Source organism: Emys orbicularis, chromosome 7, assembly GCF_028017835.1.
Source record: "Emys orbicularis isolate rEmyOrb1 chromosome 7, rEmyOrb1.hap1, whole genome shotgun sequence".
Taxonomy (NCBI): Eukaryota; Metazoa; Chordata; order Testudines; family Emydidae; genus Emys; species Emys orbicularis.
This window is the reverse complement of record NC_088689.1, coordinates 127,190,607-127,209,950: the sequence shown is the minus strand read 5'-3', so window position 1 is coordinate 127,209,950 and position 19,344 is coordinate 127,190,607. Positions and strand designations below refer to the sequence as shown.

Here is a 19,344-nt window from a genome sequence, read left to right as displayed (position 1 = left end):
ATAAGCAATGGCCCACTGTTTAGAAAGGACAGTGCCTCTCAGATAAGGAAGAATAGAAAGACCAAGCCTGTCACTACTTTCTGGGAGTACAATATTTCATTTCCTCCTAGTGACTCTACCTCTATCCCTTCATGTAATTTATTCCCCATTATAGTACATGTAGATGTGTGTGGCTAAAGCCTCAGTAATTTCATAACTATTCTGTGTATTGAAATACATAGGGGGGATAGCTCAGTGGTTTGAGCATTGGCCTGCTAAACCCAGGGTTGTGAGTTCAATCCTTGAAGGGGCCACTTAGGGATCTAGGGCAAAATCAGTACTTGGTCCTGCTAGTGAAGGCAGGGGGCTGGACTCAATGACCTTGCAAGGTCCCTTCCAGTTCTAGGAGATAGGATATCTCCATTAATTTAATTTAATTTATTTATTTGAAATGACTCTCTCCATTCCTGATGCATAAACATCGGTCTTTTGATCTTTTCATTTTCATACTTGGTTTTTTTGTTACATTGGTTTTTTGGTTTTGTTTTCATCCTGTTCTGGTGACTCACACCAATGCATGTTAAAATTCATTAAAGTCTCCACTCTTGGGCAGCGAGATGCATCTCCTCATAATGTATTAGCCTACAGGCAAGCAAATTCTTTTTATAACTGGCAGTATTCACCCTCATTACTTATGGTGTTTCTATCATTCATTCCTGACTGGTATTATTCCATGCAACTTCCAAATACCAACCCAGTTTATCATCCCTTTTTTATACTCCATCGAGCTTCAGCTTTACTGCTGATACAACAAACTATAATTTATTTTTTCTGCATGGAGACCAAAGTGCCCTTGACACTGATACCCAGTGCACTTTTTTAGGATTTGATCCAAATCCCATTGAAATCGACCGACAACTGTAATGCATTTTGGATCAGGCCCTTATTCATCACCTTATTTAATGCTATACATACTGAATTTTACCCACTAGATTCATCTTTTATGTTTAATCATCCAGACAAACTTCACTGGTATGATTCCAAAACTGTGTTATTTATATGGATTAATACTGGCAGAGCATGCATTATTCTTTGAAAGGTTTGATTCCAGCATCCCTGAAGATCGGCCCTCGTTTCTTAGTGCTGTTATAATGGTCTTTCATTTCCAATCACTTTTTAAAAATAAAATCTTTTTCAAAGCAAGTTTTTGGCATTTGGCAGTAAAAGGGCAGGAGGGAAGGGCAGGGATAGTGTTATAAACATCTGTTCTCTATTTCCAGGGGAAGAACCTTTTTCCTGTGTCATGCCCAAGTGGCTGGGCGTTGGATAGGAGCAGGGTGTTCACTTGGGGTGGAGTCCTCCCTGTAGGGCCATGGAGGAGAGCAGAGCTGATCTGTGGGTCGTCCTACAACCGTCGGCATATGATTGGGGGATCTGCCACACCATCTCCCAAAGCCTCCAGTACAAAGGGGCATAGGGAACCCCACTCCCCACAGATCTTGGTATTAAGGAGTAAGGACCAGAGATCCTCCACCCCAGCTTTGATGCAGACAGAAACCTCTGATCTCCAGTCCAGTAAAACATCTGCTTTTGAGGAAAGCAGCTTCCTTGTAAGTACTTTTTTGATGTATTTTTAAATTGTTCTCATTAAAAAAATGTACTTAGTGTTCTTATATTTTATTAACCTTGCTGCCCTCCGTGGGTGAAACCCTGACCCCACTGAAGTCAGTAGGAATGTTGCCACGGACTTCAACAGGGCCAGGATTTCACCCCATGAGTCTAACATGGCCCTGGGAGCAGCCATTTAAGGCTCGTGGGTATGTTCCAGTTCTCACCATCAAGTGAAACAGTTAAATTGGAAGCGTTAGCCAGTTCCCAATTCAGCTATTGCCATTGAAAACGAGAATTGTAAATGTCTGGCAGACCACAAAACACTTCTGAAAGGGCAGCTAGGCATGATGTTTTTGTGTACAGGATGGCATTAGTTTCCTTTCCCTTGGAGACTCTGCTGTCTTCCCTCATCAGCTCAGACAGGTTTGTGTCAATTTGAACAGCTAAATCAGGGGCTTAATGCGCTCAAGATGTAGTTGTTTGAACAAAAACAAATCCCAAAGCAGCCCAACCAGACAAGCACCATCACCAGACAGAAGAAGGCAGTTTCAGGCATACTGAGTGCCTCTTTGAAGTGCAGCTGGCTGAGAAGTGCTGGTGGACGTACTCCAAAGGAAATTACCAGGTCACCCTCTGTGTTCATCAGCACTGGCCAGTACCAGTTGGGTTTGGGAAGCTAAAAAGGAGCTGCAACTCCCCGATGGACTCAGAATGACGCTGAAGCAGTGGGGCTGGCTCATCAGCATTCCAGAAGTCACTGGGGACAAGGCAGAGCCCGAAAAATGTTTTGTACAACACGCACTGCTAATTCCTTTCCAAGCCTGGCAAATTCAACACTGCTCACAATTGCCACCTGGCAAGGAAATCACAGTTCTTCAGTTGAAACAAGAGCGACAAAGCAACTGGGGTTTAAACCAACTGTACCCACGCAGGAGAAGGAGCTGCTTGTCACCGTGGCCGGCTCAGCGAAGGGCTCTGCTCGGCAGGCAGTCATTGTCACAAAAGAAAGCGCCATGGTAGAAAGTTTAAAGAATGAGTTTCGAAAACAGTACTGAGAATATTAGAACGCCACTGCGTATGGCAATGGGACGTCCTCACCTGGAACAGTGTGTCCAGTTCTGGTCATCCGATCTCATAAACAGAAATAGGAAGGGTGAGGAAAGCGATCAGAGGCACGGACACACTGAAGTGTCATGAAGCAACAGAAAAGTGCTCTCCATGGGCTCTCTGAGCAGGCAATGGCACTAGTGGACACACAGCCACGAAGAGTGGAATCCAGATTGGGAACAGCAGTGACTGCGGGGGAAGGGTGGGGCAGTGAGAGGGGAGGAAGGGGTCACCAGAGGCTCTGTAGCCAAAGCCAGGGAATCTGAATCCTTTACTGATGAGGGCACTGGCAGATGAAATCCACCTCCCAGATGTAATGCAACATTTCATCTCCTAGGGCAGTGGAGGGCAAACTACGGCCCGCAGGCCAGATCCGCCCCATCAGGGATTTCAATCCAGCCTGTGGGATTTCAATCTGGAGCCTGCACCCCGAACCCCTCCCACACCCCAACCCCCTGCCCTGAGCCCCTGCTGCACCCCAACCCCTGCCCTGAGCCCCCAACCCTCCTGCTGCACTCCGCACCCCGCCTGCACTCCAACCTCTGCCCTGAGCCCCCAACCCCCTGCCCTGAGCCCCAAAACCCCCTGCCTTGAGCCCCCTCCTGCACTCCAACCCCTGCCCTGAGCCCCCAACCCCCTGCCCTGAGCCCCCTGTCACACCCAACACCCCTCCTGCACCCCAACCCCTGCCCTGAGCCCCCAACCCCCTTGCCCTGAGCCCCCTGCTGCACCCTGCACCCCTCCTGCACTCCAACCCCTGCCCTGAGCCCCCTGCTGCACCCCGCACCCCTCCTGCACCCCAACCCCCCTGCCCTGAGCCCCTTCATGCACACCACACTCCCTCCCACACCCCAATCCCCTGCCCTGAGCCCCGTGCCACACCCCACACCCCTCCTGCACCCCAACCCCTGCCCTGAGCCCCCTGCCACACCCCGCACCCTCCTGCACTCCAACCCCTGCCCTGAGCCCCCAACCCCCTGCTCTGAGCCCCCTGCTGCACCCCGCACCCTTCCTGCACCTCAACCCCCTGCCTTGAGCCCCCAACCCCCTGCCTTGAGCCCCCTGCCACACCCCGCACCCCTCTTGCACGCAACCCCCCTGCCCTGAGCCCCTTCCTGCACCGCACCCCCCCACACACATCCCGCACTCCCACCCACACCCCAACCCCCTGCCCTAGCCCTACATTCATGGCCCTGAATACAATTTCCCCACCCAGATGTGGCCCTCGGGCGAAAAAGTTTGCCCACCCTTGTCCTAGGGTGAAGTCCTGGCCCCACTGAAGCCAACATGAATGTTGCCACTGGCTTCAATGGTGTCAGGATTTCACCCTGGTGAATAGGTGCTGCAAATCAGCCCCATCAATGCTATTTTCCCCAAGTGCGGCAGTGAATGTAATGTGTATATGAAAGCAGCCTCACACTCATTTGTCTAGCCTTAAACCCCTTTTTCTGCTTTAAAAGAATCTCTGTCTTCTTTCCCTCAGCTGTGTGCACTTCTAAGGGATCCAGGACTGCCAATATCACACAAAAGACATTCTGCATTTGTTCTGTGAGTGCTTAGCCAGCTGAACTACTGCCATTAAAAGCTAACACCAAAGACAACTTATGAACTGCATCAATTTCCAACACTGTCGTGGAGAGAGAGTGTGTTTAGCATGCCCTCTTTTGCTGTGTGTCTTGGAATCACAAAATGCTCTGCTTGCTTCCAGAGATATTTTCTTAACCTCATCAACAGACCTAGAGAGACATCATTAAAGTGGAGATTTTTCTTACCCGCCCAAGTTCTTTGTCCTCTAAAGCCAGCACTCCGGTGCTCTCTGTAAACAGCTTCACCTTCACTGCGGGAAGTGCGTGCGTTGTGGTAAAGTCACCTTGAGTGCCCCAGCTGTGAACACAACCACAGGGAAATGTTTAGAAACACGAGCAGGACAGTTGTGCTGTCACCTGGGTGTGTAAATGGTTAATATCATATGTCACTGTCTGGCACACACACACACAAGTGATACAACTGTGTGAGTGACAATGTGTTAATTAACTTGCTAGGAAAATGCAAGATAGATACTCAGAAATGTCGTACTGGCTCTTCATGGAAGACAATGGAGTATGTGGAAGTAATACAAAATCAAGTTTGAAGAGAACTTTATTTATTTACATCTAGTTTGCCAATTAATAAAACAAAGCCCAATAATCAGCCTGCAGTGAATGTTTGTAGCATAGTTATAGACTAGAAGGATATTGGCTCTCTAAACACATAATGTCTGTAATGCTTTGTATCTGTTGTTCTACTCTTATCTATTGTAGCTTCCTCTTTTCATTTTTTGTTGCAAGTTAATTTTGCATTCCCAAAAGTTACTTAAGGATGAGCCCTGCCAGCTCTATTTACCCACAAAACAGGTTCAGTGTTGGTAGTGGCCGTGCTTGCCCATCCATAGACTCCAGCCTTAAACCGGAGTGGTCACCTCTGAGCAAGATTAGCTGGGATTGCTAACAAGGATGCCAAGGTGTGCTGATTTTGAGGATATGGAGGCCTATCCAAGTAAGAACTGGATGGAGACCACTAATTCATTATACAAAATCTACTAATCATCCATCAAATGGTAGCCTGGGTTTGAAAACAGCGACCTAAAAGTTAAATATCCCATATCTCATAAACAAACCCCACAGCCAACCAGTCCTTACATTACTCCCTAAAGTTCTGCAGTCAGAAAGATCTATGGGTATGCAGACAACACGAACTAATTTCACAGAGCATGTGGATTTTCCCCTCAACATTCAGCAGAATCTTGCTAGTAACTAGCAGACCCACTGTAGAGCATAACATTTTGTGAACTACTGAGTAATCAATGGATCACGGTTATCCCACTACGAAGTGTGCTGCCCTCATTCATTTTAACATGTGCAATTTAGTTTTATAGCTATTCATGACTTATAGAATACTAGTAAATACACTGCAACAAATATTTCCCTGATTTATACAATCCCCGTTAACTTACCTGGGGTTGGAGACCATAAAAGAGCCTGAACCAAAGTCAAATTCTTAGTAATGGGAGACTTCACCACAGCTCTGTTTCTGTTACTGATCTTTGTAAGGTGAGTCCACTGGCGTCTGTGTGGGAATTACTGGGTTTACAGATTAGTGGACAGAGATTTAATGAAGTTCTACTGCACAAGTTTCTCCATTCAATTGTGCTTAATGTGTGCTCGGCCGCTTTTTCTCTCTCCAGATTTTGGACGGACGGGAAACTTTTCATCATAGACAGAATGGATTTTCAATATTTTCACAGCTCATTTAATTTTGTCTCAGGAACTTTAAAACCGTGCTCCCATTTTTAAAAAATCAGTGCAGTTGCTGTTGCAAAAGTAGGCAGTTGCCTTTTCTCTCTTTTGCTTAATGTAGCACACAAAGCTCAATAAACCCTGACAAAGTATCCATATTATTGCTATTGTCCTTAAATGGACAGTTGTTATTTCAACATTATTTTCCAACTTTCTCTCTGCAAAAATCTACCAGTTTTCTGAAACCGAGGCTACAATATTAGTAAAAATCCCACTGGGAAGGTCACTGAGTTTTCTAAGGTTTGTCTACATGTGGATACTCAGGGAAGATAACCCGAATGATCTTTCAAAGTGGATTACTTAAACTGCACTAAATTCCTCTGTGAACATTTTTATTCAGAATTAAAGTGGCCTTCAATCAATTTAGTTTAAATCATTTTGGAAGTGAATTAAAATAAACCGAATTAAGGGCACTTTAATTCTGAAGACTAGTCACACAGGGATTTAACTAATCCATTGTCAATTCACACCTCTAGTTAATTCAAATTAATTGTCTTGCATGTCCCTGTGTAAACAAGCCCTCGGGCTTGCTGGCACATTCATGCACTTTGCATCATAACCCTGTACGGTCTATCTGCTCTGTTCTGTCACCTGGCAAGGAATTGGAACAGGAAAATCTCAAAAGATTTAGAAGTTAGTTGAAGAAAAACATTCAAATGTTTGACTCTGGATGCTTATCCAAAGTTAATTTTGTAAATCGATTGGGCTGGCAACCTTGTATGAATAGGCTTTTCTTGTGAACTTGCTGGTTCTGTCTGGTTCAATCCAGTTTGGAACTATTGCAAGAATAGCATTCTGCTTCCAGTTTCAGCAGAAACCAGGAAGTTCAAAGGCAGGAAAATTAAACACCAAATACATAAAGATCTTGAACTTCAAAATGTGTTTAGTTTCAGTTACACTAGTTGGCTCTTAATTCACCTAGCTTTTTTCCTCCTATATGAATATGTAGGGCCCTACCAAATTCACAGCCATGAAAAATGCATCACGGACCGTGAAATCTGGTTTCCTTCCCCCACCCCTCCCGCCGTGAAATCTGTATAGTATAAGGTAAAACCACAACAAGGACCAGATTTCACGGGGGAGACTAGTGTTTCTCAAACTTGGAGGTCCTGATCCAAAAGGGAGTTGCAGGGGAGTCACAAGGTTATTTTAGGGGGGGGGTCGCAGTATTGCCACCCTTACTTTAGCGCTGCCTTCAGAGCTAGGTTGCTGGAGAGCGGCAGCTGTTGGCCGGACGCCCAGCTCTGAAGGCAGCGCCCCGCCAGCAGCAGCACGGAAGTAAGTGTGGCAATACCATACCATGCCACCTTTACTTTTGCATTGCTGCCTTCAGAGCCGGGCGGCCGGAGAGTGGTGGCTGCTGATTGACGGCCCAGCTCTGCCGGCAGCACTGCAGAAGTAAGGGTGGCGATACCATACCATGTCTTTCCTTACTTCTGAGCTGCTGCTGGCGGCGGCTCTGCCTTCAGAGCTGGGCTCCCGGCCAGCAACCGCCACTCTCCAGCTGCCCAGCTCTGAAGGCAGCGCTGCCGCCAGCATCAGCAGCGCAGAAGTAAGGGTAGCAGTACCGCAACACCCCCTACAATAATCTTGCGACCTCCTCTACAACTCCTGTTTGGGTCAGGATCCCTACAATTACAACACCGTGAAATCCCAGATTTAAATAGCTGAAATAATTAAATTTACGATTTTAAAAATCCTATGACCATGAAATTGACCAGAATGGACTGTGAATTTGGTAGGGCCCCATTAATATGGAATATATAGTAGCAGAGAGGGAAGCAGAACTCTTGGGCTGTGTTTCTGAATGCCCTACCTGTACTGAGCACAGGGATGGCAGGTGAAGAACATGGGTAAGCACTTAAACCAAAATACAGATGCTAGGTCTAATTTTAGGCCTACCAGAAAAGACCGTTGGTCTAAATTGTTTATTTCCTTGACAATATCTCACTGTATGCTTTAACTCCTAGAATAGTAGCATTTTCCAAACTGCCAGGCAAGTGATTTCTTAGGACAACACAAATGCTCCATCTATCTGCAGTCTTCAGAGTATTAATCTGGTCCTCCCCTCAAACGTACAGTGACATGTGAATGATGCAATCATAGGATTAACTGATGTCACTAATGCACATAGATGAGTTTTCAGAAGTGGTTCTCCTTAAGCCTGCAACCTGAAAATTGCTTTCTAAGAGATTTCTTGCCATATGGGATATTTCAAACTTTCACAGCTCTACCCTGTTTGCAGAGAAGTAGCAGCCTGTTCCATGACTACAGAACTGCTACATTTCTTATATAAAAAAAGACAAATAAGTAGTGATAAACATCAGCTGTATGGTCAAAAACATGCTGCAAATAATACCTGATGTAATAAAGCATTAACAGTTGTGTGTAATTTTTAAGTGATGACACATTATTAAAACAGGCTGGAGATAAAGGCTGCAACTTTCAGAACTGAGTGATAGATTTGATGAGATTTTAGCCATAATGTGTGTGCAGTTTTACATGGGTCACTCATGGCTGCACCTCTTAATCTGGGTCCCACTCAGTGGTGGATTTTAGTTGTAAATCTATTACCAGAAAGACACTTGGCTTTTCCAGGAACTAGGTTGTAGATCCTGGGAGAACTGATGGAGGAAGTCTGGCTGCCACAGAGATCAGCTGTATTAGAGACACTGCACAAACTATTTTTTTAGAATGTTTTTAGGAAATTATACTTGTCACTTTAAAATGTTCTCTTCCCTGCATCAACACTGTTTGAGCAGCCACCTGCTTTAACCTACCTCAAGGTATCAGCGAGCTCTGAGAACTGCTCCCATTGTAAGCTAAATGAGCCTTGGTGTTATAAGTGAGCTTATTCTTTTGAAAACGGCACCAAAATACAGAGCCGCTATTGCTGCCAGTGAGAAACTGGAATGGGCTTGTCTAACTAGTTAAGAAAAGTTGTTTTTATTAGAAATCACCTTTTTAACAGGAGAAGTCTATCTGTACAACTCTTTACCTCTTATATCACTATTCTATAGTGGCATAACCGATTCCAAAGAAGTTTGTAGAAACATTATTGAAAGACTATATAAATTATATCCAAAAATGACATTAAAAGAACATTATTAAGGTTGCAGAGTCAAGCACTCAAAAGTTAGGAAATGCCAGAATTAAGGTTGCACAGACAACCTTAATTCAGCCCCCTTATGAACAGCAGAATGGCCGTACTGGGTCAGATGAATGGTCCATCTAGCCCAGTATCTCGTCTTCTGACAGTGGCCAATACCAGATGCTTCAGAGAGAATGAACACAAAAGGGCAATTATTGAGTGATCCATCCCCTGTTGTTGAGTCCCAGCTTCTGGCAGTTATAGCTTTAGAGACACCTAGAGCACGGTGTTGCATCCCTGACCATCTTGACTAATAGCCATTGATGGACCTATCCTGCATGAACTTATCTAATTCTTTTTTGAACCCAGTTATACTTCTGGCCTTTACAACATCCCCTGGCAACGAGTTCCACAGCTTGACTGCACATTGTGTGAAGAAATACTTGCTTTTGTTTGTTGTAATAACACTTCCTTATTTGCTTTCTCCAGACCATTCATGATTTTATAGACCTCTATCATATCCTCCCCCTTAGTTGTTTCTTTTTTAAGCTGAAAAGCCCCAGTCTTTTTAATCTCTCCTCATATGGAAGCTGTTCATACCCCATATAATTTTTGCTGCCCTTCTTTATACATTTTTCGAGATGGGGAGCCTAGAACTGCACAGGAATTGAAGGTGTGGGTGTACCAGTAGGGTGACCAGATGTCCCGGTTTAATAGGGACTCTCCCGATATTTGGGGCTTTGTTTTATATAGGCGCCTGTTACCCACCACCCCCTCTGTCCCAATTTTTCACACTTGTTATTTGGTCACCCTATGTACCACCGATTCACATAATGGCATTATGATATTTTCTGTTTTATTATTTGTCCCTTTCCTAATGGTTCCTTATATTCTGTTAGCTGAACATTGAGTGGACATTTTCAGAAAACAATCCACAATGACTCTAAGATCTCTTTCTTGAGTGGTAACAGCTAATTTAGACCCCATCATATTTTGCTTGTATAGCTGGGATTATTTTTTCCAGTGTCCATTACCTTGCATTTATCAACATTGAATTTCATCTGCCATTTTGTTGCCCCGTCACCCACTTCAGTGAGATCCCTTTGTAACACTTCACCATCAGCTTTGGACGTATGTATTAGGATACAGTCTTTAATTACATGATCACATAGTATTTTTTTCACAGCAACTGAAGACAGGGTCTTATAATGGGAATTATGGATCAACCTTAATTAATGAGCTCCGTCTACAACTATTTTTGCTATGAAGTATCCAAGAAAGTCTCAGTCTTATTACTCTCTACTTATTTTTAGAGATTTTTCATCGACTCAAACGTATATGCAGGCACTCACCTGTAACATTTAGAATTATTTCCTATACTGAGAATATATGTAGCGAATGGTGATAAGTATTAGTGGCAGTGTTATTGGCCCAATGCAGGTTAATGACTCCAGGAATATCCTGTGGATCAGTATCAGGAAAGGGTACCTCTTAACATGAGATTTTATAAGAATTCATCTAAAGTCTCATGGGGGCATAAACACAGCTAGCTGACATCTCAGCTGTGACAGCAAGTGACAGCACACTGGGTCTGAGCCACAGGAGGCAAGCAGAGATAGGGTTGATTATTCATGTGATCCAAAGGAGGGTTGGCTCACCTGAGTCTCAAATCTCTGGTGAACAGCTTGCTGCTGCTCTAATCACTGTTTAGTCATTCCAACCTACACCAGTGAATCACTAGGATGCATCCGAGCCTTTTTGTAGTGTACTCTTCTGGAAGAAACAGGGCAGTATCAGCTGGTGCCTGCCCATGAACACTTCAGATCAACAGTCAACCATCCAGTTGATCGGCACACTGTGTGTTCTCCTTTTGCCCAGGATTGCAGCTGGGCATTTGATTATCAGAAACAATGACCCCAGCCCAGCCTTTAGGTGTTAGAGATACAGAAATAGCTCATGTCCGTAAATGTTTGTTGAAACGCCAGCCAAATTCCTGGCACTGTAATGCAAATAAAACCAGATAACCCTAATAGAACAAACTAATGCTCATGGAAACAAGAACATCAGTTAGTTCTGGGCAATACTGCCATGAAATGAGTTATTGTGCCTTATTATTAAGGGAAATACTAAAAGACCGAAATGTCTTATTTTAGTATGAAAACCATGTTGTATTACACAATGACTGTGAAGACAGATCCAGCTTTTGTCTCTTTGATAAGGGCATTTTCTTGAATTTCCTTGCACTCCTTAATTAGCAATCACCACCTGTGGATCTCTGGGGAGAAGCGCAAACCATTTGGGGCCCATTGCTAATCCTTCCTGTAACTTTTGATGTTTTTCATGTGCTCAGATTGGTTTACAAAACCCTATAGAACACTCAACAGCAGACTGTTTATATGAGCATCAAAGACCTTGCCCCTTTGAATAACAAAATCAATACACTAATCTAATCCTGACTGCAGTTGCTTCTCCCCAGAATGCATGGCGGTGCATTTTGGCTTTGGCTATCAAGAGGAATATGCTCGTGACATTTCTCAGAACTCTTATAAAATTCAGCTTTGACTCAGAAAGACCACAGGCTAATGAAATTTGTGAAATGAAGTCTGTTCAACAGCTGCACTCCCATGTAGGTGATTTAGACCTGGATCCTTCAAACAGGTACATAAGTAACGTTACTCACATGAGTAGCTCCACTGACATAACTGAGTAAAGTTACTCCTATGCATAAGTTATTCCTTTGCAGGATTGGGACAGATGCTCTAAACAAATACTGATTCAGTAGGGGTACAGAACAAAAAGAACTGAAATATGAATTTGGGCCTTGTTTTTAATTTTAATAGCATTTTGCTGCACATTTCTTGATGTTCTATATAGGACTGAGTCATCTCTTCCTACAGTAACATCCACGGGGGAAAAAAACAGTATTACCCCATTCCACATGGTCAAAAGTTATGAGTCAGGCCTCCAAAATCATGAGACTGCCTTAACAATCATGAGATTTTTACAAGAATAATTGTGGGGTTCTGTTTATTTGCCTTCTGGTGCTTGTGCCTTTAGGGTGCACATTTTCAAGCTTATCCTTGCAACCAGGGCCAGAAACGTACTTTATTTTTTAATGGAAGCTGAGATTCTCACATTGTCACATGACTCCAGAAGCTGGAGTTTTAAGAAAAAAACAACAAAAAAATAGAGAAAGTTGGCAATACTGGGAAACTCTGAAATATTCCCCTCAAAGATGCTCCTCCCTCATCACTCCTCCCTTTCTCCATCTCTCTCTCACACACACACACACACACACACACACACACACACACACACACACACACACACACACACACACACTACGGGTCCACCCAGAACTCAACAGAGGAAGGGAAGAAAAGGGAAATCAGAGGGAGGATCTGCAACCCCCCCTTCCCTCTCCAATTCCTGGCAGCCGATTTGCAAGGGACTCCTGACCATGGCTGCCCCCAGGAACCCCCTCAAAGGAGAATACTCACCATGGAGGGGATGGGAAACAAGCAATATGGCCTAGGCTGTATCACCTTTTCTCCCTAACCTCTTCAGACTTTCTCCAATTTGTCCACATCTTTCCTGAAATGTGGCACCCAGAACTTGACACAGTACTCCAGTTGAGGCCTAATCAGAGCAGAGTAGAGTGAAAGAATTACTTCTTGTCTCTTGCTGAAAACACTCCTGCTAATACAGCCCAGAATGGTGTTTGCTTTTTTTTGCAACAGCGTTACACTGTTGACTCATATTTAGCTTGTGATCCACTATGACCCCCACATCCCTTTCCACAGTACTCTTACCTAGGCAGTCCTTTCCCATTTTATGTGTGTGCAACTGACTGTTCCTTCCTAAGTGGAGTAATTTGCATTTGTCCTTATTGAATTTCATCCTATTTACTTCAGACCATTTCTCCAGTTTGTCCAGATCATTTTGAATTATAACCCTACCCTCCAAAGTACTTGTAACCCCTCCCAGCTCGGTATATAATAGTTTTTATTTAGCTTGTGAGCTCTTTAGGGCAGAGACTGTCTCTCACTATGTGTTCGTACAGTACCTTGCACAATGAAGCCCCGATTTTGATTGGTCTCTAAGTGCTACTGTAATGCAAATAATACATAACAATACAACTGCAATGACCCCCTTTATGGGAACAGTTTGCCTATCTCAGGTTTAAAGTAGATTTGGATATTCTGATTATTATGTTTCTTGTCTATTAACTGGCAGGTGAATGTGTGGGGAGCAGGGAGAGAAAGAAAAGATACATTCTCTTTTAAAGTCTACTAGACTTGATCACATATAATTTTTTTAATGTCAATCCCCTCTAAACCAAACCATTCTCTACATGCTTTGCTATTAGTCTACTGACAGGCCTAGCAAGTTATCCAGGGTTGATTCCTGGCACAGTGATATGAATCAGAGTTATGCTTATTCATTATTTATAGAAATCACAGGCTTCAACATAATGGCTAGATCAAGTTACAAGAATAATAATGGGAGAAAGCTCACTGTTATATCTTAAATAGAGATTGTGTAGACTCTGCCACGTACAGAAGCATATGAATGAAAGCATTGAATGCGTTCTCATGAGTATTAGTGTCTTTGTTCTCTATTGTAAAGTCACAGGTAGAAGTGTTTTCTCTAGAGGAGCTTACAAACTAGAGGTGAATAGAAATGATGATTAAATCAGACTATGTCAAAGGCAACTGAGGAAACCTTGGGTTGGGTAATGTAAGTGGCCTCTCCTAGGGCTGGTCCACACTAACCCCCCACTTTGAACTAAGATACGCAACTTCAGCTACGTGAATAACGTAGCTGAAGTCGAAGTACCTTAGTTCGAACTTACCGCGGGTCCAGACGCGGCAGGCAGGCTCCCCCGTCAACTGCGCGTACTCCTCTCGCAGAGCAGGAGTACCGGCGTCGACGGCGAGCACTTCCGGGATCGATCCGGGATCGATTTATCGCGTCTAGACATGACGCAATAAATCGATCCCAGATCGATTGCTTACCGCCGGACCTGGAGGTAAGTATAGACGTACCCCTAGTGGTGCTCTAGAGCAAAGGACCTGGGCGGTCAACACATCCTGGACATCCTACTTCAGCACATTCTGTCTGCTGATTTCCTGGCATGAGATTAAGAGATAGTGTGCCTCTACTCCATGACGTGGAAGTCAGCCACTGTGTGCGTGGAAGGATAGGGGATATCGGGGTAAATGGATGCCCCAATGTGATTTAGGGATGTGATGAAAGCACTTTTGGCTCCATCGGGATGGCAGTATAGCTTACGTGAGGTGTTTTTGCTGTAAAAGTTAAGCTAAGGGCCCACATTTTCCAAGCGTGGGAGCTGAAAGTATATATCACATTTGGTGGCACTTTATTGATGTAAAGTTCTGCCTGTGGTCCACAAGAGTATATGCAACTAAATCCTATTGAATTCCTAAAGATGTGGGCTGATTTTCAGATTAGCTGAGCACCCAACAGCTCCCAATGAAGTCTCTGAGGCAGGCAAGATTCAGGTACCTTAAATCTAGACACCCAAGTTTGGAAGTGTTGGCCATGGGTTGTTGTTTTTTTCCATCTACATGGCAAATATATATTTTTGAAAGGATAAGTTTGTTCTGGATTCATTACTGCATAAAAATGTGCTATAACAATGAGCTTTGTGCCAAGGGAATAGCATCGCAGAATTGATTGACTATGAGATCTGTGTAGTGTGTAAAATGGGTTCTGAGCATGAAGCCCAAAAGAATTAACTGTTTTAGCTGTAGCTCACTTAGCTATTAATAACTTTTTTTGGTAGCCACAAAATCATCGTTCCTTCAGTCTCTGGAACGACGCTACTACCTTGCTAGTGGTCTGAAGCTAATGTTATCAACCATAATCTAATATGCAGTGCACATGAACTGTGTCCTTAGAATGATTGCAAGTCATATTTCAGTCACATGAATTATGCCCTTATGCTGAACATCACTATGGCAACTAATGATATATCAGCTGCTACGCTAAATCCAGTTTCAAAGCACTTTTATTTTATTGACATGGGTATTTTCTTGGCTTTACTGAGCATGAATGTATATGTACCACAGTGTCGTCAAAGGTTTGCTATGTATGTTTAATGACATTTACAAAGGTTTATTCCCTTTGTGGCTAATGCTGTTGTTCTCATGAAGGAAACCTAATGAAAATTACTGTTTGTATTTGGTTAGTAACATTTGCTGATAACATATGGTCTGGGAATGCTTCAGCAAATAAGAGGCTTTTAATAGTAAACAGAGATATGAGTGCTGTAAAGCAGATGCTATGAAAATACACAGCGGAAGGTTGTGTGTGGGGGGGTGTTCTTACTTTTTTTCCCCACTTTCCCCCAAAGCACATTCATCCACTGACTTCTTAAGTTTCTCTGTTGGTGACAATGCATCATTTCTTTTTGGAAAAGGAGCAAACATAAATAATAGTCTGTGGTTTTAAGCTGAAAGCAGAAAATAAGGCCATTTCCTGCTCTTCATGTTTAAAACATTTATTGAATCGCTGACAGATCCCACACGAGAACGCTTTAATACTTTGGGATGCTCTTGGAACTATGGTGCTATAGATAATTTATTCCAAACCTCTGCTGCCAGACACTTTTGGCACTTTGATGCATCGGCATAAAAGATTAAGTGTACTTACACTGGGTGGTATAGTATGCCGTCTAGTTGGAAAATTTCAGAGCAAAATCTACCAAGAAAATGACACACTTAATCAGGGCTGTATTGAAAGCGCAGAACTAAAAAAGCCAAGTCATAGGAAATGATACTCTGAATGGAGCAAAGAAGAAAACCATGCTACTTTGTGAACGATATTTAAGGGAGGTGTAAATTATATCAGTTATTTATACTCCAGCATCTAGATTCCTTGGATCTAAAGGAAAATACATCCCAGATGAGAGCAGGTGGTGGTTCTGGGTTGTCATGTGTGAGGTTTCCATTTGGGTGAGGGAGGATAGCGGTTCCTAGGAGGGTGGTGAAGCACTGGAATGGGTTACCTAGGGAGGTGGTGGAATCTCCGGTTTTTAAGGCCCGGCTTGACAAAGCCCTGGCTGGGATGATTTAGTTGGGGTTGGTCCTGCTTTGAGCAGGGGGTTGGACTAGATGACCTCCTGAGGTCCCTTCCAACCCTGATCTTCTATGATTCTATGATATTTATTATTCTTCCTGGTAACTTTCCAATGCAGAAAATATTGTTTGATGCTTACAGTGGAGAAATATAAGATCTCATGGTCAGATTCTTAACTGGTATATATTAGCGTTGCTCCACTGATTTCAGACCTTTGATTCCAATGGAGCTGCACCATGCATTTGAAATAAATAAGGAAAGTGGGGTAGTGTACATATAACGCTTAATAAAGAATACATTATAATATTTTATCTAAATTAAGATCTGATGAAATGAGAGCAGAACAATTGAGGATTTTGAATGAGTGACAAGTTGCAGCACTTACTCCATTCCTGCTGATGTGTTCCAAGTGATACAATATTTATTTTATCTCCTTTGATTTCTGAAATGCACCTATCCCATGCTCTGTCCTTTGTGTTTTGTTCAACATTTTAGATGAGTGCTGAAGTGCGATTTATTTTTAGGATCTCTGATTCTGTGATGTCTATAATTTGTGATGCTAGGAACTATGCCGAACATCTTGAGCAAGATAGGCAAAAAATAGTGGCTTAAGCTAGCTTGCTAATCTATATTTAGTCACATAGGGGGCAGATTTTAAAAGTGCTGAGCACCCAACAATTTCCACTGACTTCAATGGGAGTTGCTGAATGTTCAGCACTTTTGAAAATTGGATAACTTTATGTAGGTGCCTAGATATGGATGTAGGAGTTTAATTATATGATCCTAGTTTTCAAATGTCTCAATCCTGGAATGTGTTCTGAAGATTCTTCTTCTGCTTCCTGAATAGGGTGACCAGACACCCTGATATTACCGGGACCATCACGATATTAGGGGCTTTGTCTTATATACACAACTATACCCCCACTCCAAAAAAAAAAGTGTCCCAATTTTTCACATTAACTATCTGGTCACCCTACCCCTGAATCTTCTGTGCTGTTGTTTTACTGCCTCCTCCAATTCCCTGATGAGCCTCGATTGCTTTTTCTGCTACTCCAGTGTTTCCCCCTTGCTTCTCCCTGGGCCCTTCTTGTCCTCCTGCAGCTCTGTCCTCTGCTGCCCCAGTGCTTCTGTGTCCTTCTCCTACCCCGTCACTGTACTGCAGTAAGACTTCCCTTTTGTAACTCATTTCTCCTTTTTACTGTTCAAAAACATAGCTGAGGTCCTGGAGGGACCAAACCTTTAAATCCATGTGCTTTTTATGCTGCTGTGTTGTTCAGTTCGTTGCTTCTTTGAGGATATCTGTGCTCACCTACGCAGGTGCTCATTTGGGGAGTGTTTTGCTTAGCCCAGTCTGAAGGCTTCTCTCTGGGTTTTATGGAGTTCTGCTCTACTACTTAACATCCCTCTGATTAGTTCATTATTGAGTTCCTGGGAGACAAACTTCTAGGCATGATTCTGGTCTAAATGATACCAGGATATATCAAGAGTAATTGCACTTAATTCAATGGAGTCACAGGCATAACTGAACTCAGAATCTGGTCCTCTGAAACAGTTATTGGTCCTTGGAATCTCTGGCAAGAACAGACGGCTATTGACCAATAAGGCTGTTTGGTCAGGTACTGGGGGCATAAAGGAGGAAACAGCTGCTCCTCAGTCTTCGCACATAGTGTAAGTCTCACAGATGAATCCACTTTGGAACACACATTCCACCAGGTTATCTTTTAACTATAGCTTCACGCAATGCTTTAAAAGATGCTTTATCCCCCTAGGCTAGTGAAATGTAAAGCCTTTTTGCAGTGACTTGTCAAGCGACTTTGCAGATTATAAATAAAGATAATTGGACTGTTAAAATGAAGATTGAAAATGTAAAAGCTGCCTCCAACATTATAATTAAGGGAAATAACACTGTGCAGAAATATCCAAAAATATCACTAAAAACAAACATGTCCATATCTCAGGACTGCAGGAGGGTTCAAAGCCTATTGGTAAGATTCTTGCAATAAAATGTTATCTGGCCTTATAGAGTGGGGGGGGGAAATAGTGTCTCGGTCCTTATTCATAACTATCAGTGTTCATGGAACATAAGAAGGTGCACCTGACCCAGCATTACCTGTAGCCCCTCATTGTCTCTCTATCAGTTATTGACCAGGAGGGTGTTTTCTGCTTCACTGTTTTCTTTTAAAAGCCCTTTTCCAGAGAGCGTGAAACTTTCCCAACGTCTTTGAGCAATCCGACAACAGAGTCACAAACACACACTAGAGTCTTAGAAGGGACCGCTGAAAGCTGGAGCATAAGCTTCAGTGTTTCATTCTGGGATATTGTAGATGGTTGTTGCAATTTTGTGTGTGTGTGTGTGTGACTTTGATGAAGACAAAAGATTCCAAGATGCAGAATTTTTTTATAATTTTTAACATTATTTTTGTGGTAGCACCAGAGGGCCAACGGGATTGGGCCCTATTGTACCAGGATCTCGTCTGCTCAAGGGCAAGAGGCCAAAGCAGAGCATGAGAGACGTACAACCAATGATGATTTTTTATAAAGCCCTTACTTCTCAGACTTCTGATGAACTTGGATCTCTCCACTGGGCCTGATGTTTTTCTGGCTTACTTTGGGTGCCTCAACTTATCGCTTTCCTTCCAATCCTACAAAGGATTTTCTTCTTTGCCTCCCCAGTGTGATTTTCCCCCCATACCAGTAGATGTGCTCTAACGGTGGCCAGATGATGCTCCACAGAGTAGCCCTTTCTCTCTCTTTCTCACACATGCACACACTCTGACGTGAATCTCAGCCTTCCAGCACAGATGAAGGGAGAAAAGGTCAACCCACTTTTGGCCTCCCTGGCACCATTCTCCCCTTTATAGGAGCACATAGACGGCTCTCTAAGGTGGTCAGATCCACATGGATGAAAGTTATGGAGGACTAGGGGAGCTTGACTAGGGAGTGGATGATCATGAACTGAGGTTTAAGGTCCCCAGAGAAGAGCAACAAAAAATGATTAAAGGTCTAGAAAACATGACCTCTGAGGGAAGATTGAAAAAATTGTGTTTGTTTAATCTGGAGAAGAGAAGACTGAGGGGAGACATGATAACAGATTTGCAAGTACATAAAAGGTTGTTA

The 19,344-nt window shown here is 43.3% G+C and overlaps 1 protein-coding gene across 13 annotated transcripts in view; it reads right to left on the bottom strand.

Moving 5' to 3' along the window:
• Nucleotides 1-19,344, bottom strand: part of CADPS (calcium dependent secretion activator) — a 367,289-nt gene that overhangs the window by 147,878 nt on the left and 200,067 nt on the right. For all 13 annotated transcript variants that reach the window (XM_065408642.1, XM_065408643.1, XM_065408648.1 and 10 more), the window contains exon 7: nt 4,470-4,581. In XM_065408642.1, coding sequence (XP_065264714.1) covers nt 4,470-4,581 — 112 coding nt within the window. The remainder of the gene's footprint in view (nt 1-4,469; nt 4,582-19,344) is intronic.